The sequence below is a fragment of the Littorina saxatilis genome, linkage group LG12, assembly GCF_037325665.1.
Source record: "Littorina saxatilis isolate snail1 linkage group LG12, US_GU_Lsax_2.0, whole genome shotgun sequence".
Classification (NCBI taxonomy): Eukaryota; Metazoa; Mollusca; class Gastropoda; order Littorinimorpha; family Littorinidae; genus Littorina; species Littorina saxatilis.
Window position 1 is genome coordinate 70,126,106 of NC_090256.1, and position 8,079 is coordinate 70,134,184.

Sequence of the window (8,079 nt, forward strand, 5' to 3'; positions counted from 1 at the left end):
CACAAGTGAGCTCTGCACGTGACGCATGCGTTATCAGTGGCTACAATGTCAAAATTGCTCATTTGGCATGACCACTCGTCATGCTTCAGTGTAATCTCGTGAAACTCGGGGAATATTGAGCTCTCACCATGTCTTCCAAAACCCATAAAAGCGGATTGTTCGCCACAAAGAAATCAGACGACAATTCAGCGACGAAAGATGGCCCGATTGAGCAGAGAAGACCGCCAAATTGCATTGGGTCGTTTACAAGCAGGCCAAAGTCAAAGTGCAATCGCCAGGCACTTCCACGTGTCCCAGAGCACCATCAGTAGACTGTGGGTCAGGTTTCAAGCCACTGGCTCCGTTGCTGACTTGCCACGAGCGGGAAGACCAAGGGCGACAACTGCTGCTCACGACCGCTTCATACGGCTCCGCCACCTCCGGAATCGTTTCCTGTCGGCCTCATCTTCTGTCCAGGCTCTCCCCGGGCCACACCGATTATCGGACCAGACCGTGCGGAACCGCCTGCATGAAGCTGGTTTGAGAGCTCGCAGACCTCACAGAGGAGCTGTCCTCACCCGCCGCCATCGCCAGAACCGAGTGCAGTGGGGCAACCAGCACCTTCGCTGGACCGTCCGGAATCACTGGAGACACGTGTGGTTCAGCGACGAGTCCTACTTCCTGCTCCAGCGACATGATGGTCGGAGGAGGGTCTACCGGAGAGTAAACGAACGTTACGCGCCCAACTGTGTGGATGAGGCACCCGTTCATGGTGGTGGAGGCGTCATGGTGTGGGGGGCGATCAATACCGCTGGAAGGAGCACCCTGGTGCACGTCCAAGGGCGCATAACTGCCCAGCGATACGTGGAGGAAATTCTGCGCCCACACGCCCTTCCTCTTCTGGCTGACCAGAATGCCATATTCCAGCAGGACAACGCTCGCCCGCACACAGCACGACTCACCACCCAGTTCCTCACCGACCACCATGTCCAGGTGCTTCCCTGGCCATCCATGTCGCCAGACATGAACCCGATAGAACACCTCTGGGATGAATTGGACAGACGTGTGCGCAGGCGAGAAGAAGCGCCGGCAAATCACCGCGATCTATTGCAGGCACTTCAGGAGGAGTGGGACACCATCCCACAGCAAGATATCCGGCATCTGATCCAGTCCATGCCCAGAAGGTGCCGGGCAGTTGTTGCTGCTCAAGGCAGTCACACCCCCTACTGACTTGACAGCCTCGGCACCCAATCGTATTGATTGACTGATTGATTTGAAGATGCAAGTGAACAGTGTGTGCATTCAACTGTGTCCATACCAAATTTCAAACAAATAATCTAAATATTGGATTTTCTGTTATTTTTTTCGAAAAATAAAACAAATTTGGCAAGTAGCAACTATGCGTTTCTTTTTTTGAACAGTATATATTCAATCAAATCTGTCAAAAGGACAGCAATGTTTCAGGCGATGTCCTGAAAAGAGTTCTAGCGTTTTGTTGACTGCACTGCCGTTGTCAATCGACACCCCCTAAGACATGTGAGAACTACATAGCCAACGACGACAAAGCATTCAAGATATTGCTGGGAAAAGAGATGTTGTGCGTGGGTATATTTCTTCTCACAATTCACCAGAAAGAACAATTGAACTAAACTGAACTGAACTGAACTGAACAAGACTTCAAAGGCTTCTGGCAAGGCCTGATCTTCCCACCCGCCATGCCTCCATTGTACAAACACTGAACGACATTCACAGACTGCATTGAGCACGGTCATTCACTGACTGCATTGAACACAGTCATTCACAGACTGCAATGAACACGGCCATTCACAGACTGCAATGAACACGGTCATTCACAGACTGCAATGAACACGGTCATTCACAGACTGCATTGAACACGGTCATTCACAGACTGCATTGAACACGGCCATTCACAGACTGCAATGAACACGGTCATTCACAGACAGCAATGAACACGGTCATTCACAGACTGCAATGAACACGGTCATTCACAGACTGCATTGAACACGGTCATTCACAGACTGCATTGAACACGGCCATTCACAGACTGCAATGAACACGGTCATTCACAGACAGCAATGAACACGGTCATTCACAGACTGCAATGAACACGGTCATTCACAGACTGCATTGAACACGGTCATTCACAGACTGCATTGAACACGGTCATTCACAGACTGCATTGAACACGGTCATTCACAGACTGCAATGAACACGGTCATTCACGCATTGGTATATAAGACGAATGGAACAAAAATAGCCTAAAACTTCCCTCACAAAATTAGGTACGGCACACACAAAAGAGAGAAGATAAAGAAAGGGTGCCAATCCGAAGGAACGAGAAATAGTGTGGGGTGGGGTGTTTATTCAAAAGAAAATTGGCAGAACAATGAAGAACTCCAATAAAATAAAATAAAATAAAACCCAAGCAAAACATAAACCTACCAGCGGGACAACTCCCGACTCTATGGACGCAGTATTCTCCCCTGGGCCAGCGCGCCTCGTTCTGATACTGGGACTGCTTGACGCAGAACTGGGTGTTGGCCACCTCGCCCTGCATGACGCCCAGCAGTTTGTAGGGCTGGTGGGTCACCACGAGGTTGTAGGTGTGCGTGATCAACCCGCTCTGGAAGCCGTTACGGTCGGGGCAGCCTTCAGGCGGGGCAAGAAGGGCGTAGCTTCCTCCCGGGAACGTCTGAGCTTCAACTGTTCACAGATGCCGAGCATTTTAATTGCGGATTATTTAACTGGTGAAAATGTTCTCGCAGGGGCCGAACATTTGACGTTTTCGCATCATCAAATGGGTTTCAACTTTGCCAGTAGATGTGCACACTTAGGATCGTTATAGAGGTGTTATCTTTGTCATAGATGTCGTACATTTTAACTTTGGGCTTTGTAAATGTTAGCTTTTTCAAAGAGGCCATACATTTTTAACTTTGGGCATTATGAAATGAAAATAAATGTTGCACAACCAATGCATCCGCGACGAAACTAAGACTGTTCAGCTTTCAGGAAGGCAATCATTGCTGTTCATACACTTGGTCCTCTGCGTAGTACAGCCAACAAAATTAAGACTGTTCAGCTTTGAGACAACAAAACTAAGACTGTTCAGCTTTAAGGCAACACAACTAAGACTGTTCAGCTTTAAGGCAACAAAACTAAGACTGTTCAGCTTTGAGGCAACACAACTAAGACTGATCAGCTTTAAGGCAACACAACTAAGACTGTTCAGCTTTGAGCCAACAAAATTAAGACTGTTCAGCTTTAAGGCAACAAAACTAAGACTGTTCAGCTTTAAGGCAACACAACTAAGACTGTTCAGCTTTGAGGAAACACAACTAAGACTGTTCAGCTTTAAGGCAACACAACTAAGACTGTTCAGCTTTGAACCAACAAAACTAAGACTGTTCAGCTTTAAGGCAACAAAACTAAGACTGTTCAGCTTTGAGGCAACAAAACTAAGACTGTTCAGCTTTAAGGCAACAAAACTAAGACTGTTCAGCTTTAAGGCAACACAACTAAGACTGTTCAGCTTTGAGGCAACAAAACTAAGACTGTTCAGCTTTAAGGCAACAAAACTAAGACTGTTCAGCTTTGAGGCAACAAAACTAAGACTGTTCAGCTTTGAGGAGGAAATCATTGATGTACATACACTTGGTCCTCTGCGTGGTGCAGCCAGTGGCGGGGTCAAGGCCGTCCGGACAGACACAGCTACACTGACCCTTGGCCAGCGTCACGAAGCCGTTGTTCTGACACTGGGGGCTGAAGCTGCTGCAGTGCCGTGCTGACAAAAAAACACATAGACCATCAGGACAGACGCAAAACACTGACAGTTCGTCCAGTTCTGACACACACAGTCAGAAAGACACATAGACTATCGGGACAGACAAAACGACACTAACATTCTGGCTCGTTCTGACACACACAGACATCAAGACATTTAGACCATCAGAACAGACGCAAAGACATTTCAACTTTATCGAAGCCACTAGTTAATTTTTTCTGACTCTCCGTACTGAACCAGCCGCAGTTCCGGTCAGACACGAACAAATAAAAGATATATAATGCGCCAAAACAGATGGACGTATGGACAGAAAGAGACGTGTACAGTACATGTATGCTTTCATACACATTTGTGTGCCACATCACACACACACACACACACACACACACACACACACACACACACACACACACACACACACACACACACACGCACGCACGCCCGCACGCACGCACACACACACACACACACACGCACGCACACACACACGCACGCACGCACGCACGCACGCACACACGCACACACACACACACACACACGCACGCACGCACACACGCACGCACGCATACACACACACACGCACACACGCACACACACACACACACACACACACACGCACACACACACACACACACTACCGCCAACCCCCTCCCCTCCACACACGCACACAGACACACACACCCCCAACACACTCACGACCAGAGAAGCAATCTCGCCAAGCAGAAATGTCAGTGAAAATAACGCAACTCACCGTTTGTAGGTGTCAAAAATGAGCTTGAAGAAGCGGTAATATTTCACCTGTGAACTAAACCCACCTTGACACTTGTAGGTGTCAGAGATGAGCTTGAAGAAGCGGTGATATTTCACCTGTGAACTAAACCCACCTTGACACTTGTAGGTGTCAGAGATGAGCTTGAAGAAGCGGTGATATTTCACCTTTGTCTCCATCTCCGGAAACAGCATCGTCATTTCCTTGGAGGAGGAACGCTGAAACACAAGACTGACAATGTAGCATCACGAAGTCAGATATAGATATTTATGCATGGCTTGCGTGTGTTTTTTTAATACTGAAATGCAATCAAAGGCTGGTTTGAAACGTAATGCACCAATAAAACAAAAGGCAAAATGGTTGATTTTACTAAACTGAATCATCAAAAACTCTCACTCTGTACAGTGAGCACCTAGGCTGTTCAATTTTGGTATTTGAACAAGTGGAGGGGTGGTCTTCTTCCAGATGTAACCGAGTGCCGTAACACTACGATCACCTCGGGAGGCGAAGTACAATCAAACAGGATTGAAAATGTTAGGGCTAATTTCTTAGCCCTATAAAAACTGTTATGCAAACCCGAAGGTTTCCATGAACATACAGACAATCGGAAACCACCAGACCCCATCACAAACAGAATTCCACAATACACCGGTGTTGACTTAAAGGCCAACAACTCGGGTGCAGAGTCTGCTGTGAAAGGAGCGGTAGCCTCCCCTGTCACACATGTAAAAGCCTGACCTGATCTATAAAAATAATAATAACAAATGAGCATTTATATAGCGCAACATCGATCATAACTTTACAATTATGCTCTTTGCGCTTGACACATTTAAAATTAAAACACAGTTATACAAGCATTTACATCTACATTCATAGTCAGCAACGTTTAATTAAAAGCATACACCATCAAACATACATTACAAAAGATTCTTCCACTAACTAAGTAATAAAAACATGAATAAACAAGAAATTCCTCCGAGGTAGGAAAAACACCCCCGTCCTTACCATTCTCACTGCCACCAACTGAGAAGGTTATTTCCCTTTGACCATTAATATGTCCCTCTATAAGTCCTTGTAGAATCTTAATCCACCAATAACTCCCTAACCGTGTGTTTGACTGGTCCCAATTTTTGTAAGGACCGTCTCAGGAATGTATAGAACCTGTTCACCAAGTTTGGTGACGATCGGTCCGTTCATTCTTGAGATCTATATGCGAACACAAACACACAAACAAACAAACACATCGACCGAATCCTATACACACCCCTATACCGGGGGTGTAAATAGGTAGTGAAAACAAGGATCTGCACTGGAGAGGAGGAATTGTAAGGTATAACAAGTCGCGTAAGGCGAAATTACTACATTTAGTCAAGCTGTGGAACTCACAGAATGAAACTGAACGCACTGCATTTTTTCACAATGACCGTAGTCCGCCGCTTGTGTAAAACGGAGTGAAACTGACGAGCATGTTCAGCGCGGTAGTGGTTTCGCTGTGCTGCATAGCACGCTTTTCTGTACCTCTCTTCGTTTTAACTTTCTGAGCGTGTTTTTAATCCAAACATATCATATCTATATGTTTTTGGAATCAGGAACCGACAAGGAAAAAGATGAAATTGTTTTTTTGAAAACGATTTCGGAAATTTAATTTTAATCATAACTTTTATATTTTTAATTTTCAGAGCTTGTTTTTAATCCAAATATAACATATTTATATGTTTTTGGAATCAGAACATGATGAAAAATAAAATAAAAGTAATTTTGGATCTTTTTAAAAAAAAATAATTTTAATTACAATTTTCAGATTTTTTATGACCGAAATCATTAATTATTTTTAAGCCTCCATGCTGAAATGCAATACCGAAGTCCGGCCTTTGTCGAAGATTGCTTGGCCAAAATTTCAATCAATTTGATTGAAAAATGAAGGTGTGACAGTGCCGCCTCAACTTTTACAAAAAGCCGGATATGACGTCATAAAAGACATTTATCAAAAAAATGAAACCCAGGGACTCTCATGTAAATTTTCATAAAGATCGGTCCAGTAGTTTAGTCTGAATCGCTCTACACACACACGCACACACACACACACACACACACACACACACACACACACACACACACACACACACACACACACCATGACCCTCGTCTCGATTCCCCCTCTATGTTAAAACATTTAGTCAAAACTTGACTAAATGTAAAAAGGCGTGACAATGGGACAATCTTAGCTCATTGTCTCCCAGGTACGGATAGCCTATATCCGTACCCACTCATATGGCTGTATCTGACCTTGTACGGAACGCCTGCATTCCATATACAAGTGTTGATACACAGTTCCTACACAGTTACTACAATTCTGAGTGACCTGCTGCAGCACAGCTGGTCTCGGCTAAAAAAAAAAACTTGGTCAACATAGGTGGGGTAGAAAGTGTTAGAACCTGAATATATTACATCGCCTTAATGCATGGGAGAGTAGGAATTTTAACGGCGTAAAGAGGTACGTAAATTGACAACATTGAATAAGAGTTTGTTCTGGCTTGAAGAGGTATGTGCATGAACACCTGGAAGCATGCAACACCTGTGTAACTTACAACGCCGTAGTGCATGGGGGAGGAGATGTCGTAAGGTGTGAAGCGGTGTTGTGTCCCGGGCTGCAGCTCGGAATAGGTAAATATCATGTCCGCTGCAACACGATACTGTGTATCAGATCATTTACTATCATCATAGATATATTCGTCCTTGAGATTAACCTGTAAATTACTATTATAGCTCTGCCCGACGTTGTGCATGGGACGAAACAGTCTTCTATTTGGACACGTACCAAATATCAAAAGCCTGCCTGCTCTCCAGGGAGAGTCGATTTTATGTTGTGCCAGAAATTCGTTCTGCAAAACAATATTTCAGAACTAATGTCCCATTCCGCAAAGCAAGCAGCCATGCTGTTGACATCGTATTGGGTAGATCTGCATTTCAACGCTCCTGCCTAATCTTATTTATATACCTGATAGCATTCTCGATGTGAACATTTCCCTGTCTGATAGCATTCTGGATGTGAACATTTCCCTGTCTGACAGCATTCTGTCCGCCATTGTTCATTACAAAGACACTGATGCTCACACCTACCTTACTTTCCATTCCTCTCACCCTTCTTCCACCATCCGGAGCATTCCATTTTCCCAGTTTCTCAGACTGCGCCGCATCTGTTCTGACACAGATGACTTTGAAGAAAAAGCAGCAGAAATGTCTGACTTCTTCCTTCAACGTGACTACCCATCCAGCCTCTTGAATGTGGCCTTAAATAAAGTTCGTCGGATACCGAGACAGGAAGCTCTGCAGCCATCATCCACCTCAGACAGATCAGACAGACCTGTGGCAGTTCTGACCCACCATCCCCACAACCTACCTGTTCGCCACATTTTGAAAACCAATTGGTTCATCCTTAAGTCTAGCCCCTCTGTTGGTGACACTTTCAGCCTGCCACCCTTATTGGCCTCCCGACGGGACTGCAACCTTCGAGACTCCCTGGTTCGGT

General features: G+C 45.3%; 1 protein-coding gene across 1 annotated transcript in view; it reads right to left on the minus strand.

The window, feature by feature from the left end:
• LOC138982673 (uncharacterized) overlaps positions 1–8,079 on the minus strand; it is a 64,557-nt gene that overhangs the window by 49,963 nt on the left and 6,515 nt on the right. Inside the window, exons 7-10 of the mRNA XM_070355996.1 lie at positions 7,139–7,230; positions 4,666–4,768; positions 3,650–3,781; positions 2,443–2,703 (exon numbers count right to left, since the gene is read on the minus strand). Coding sequence (XP_070212097.1) covers positions 2,443–2,703; positions 3,650–3,781; positions 4,666–4,768; positions 7,139–7,230 — 588 coding nt within the window. The remainder of the gene's footprint in view (positions 1–2,442; positions 2,704–3,649; positions 3,782–4,665; positions 4,769–7,138; positions 7,231–8,079) is intronic.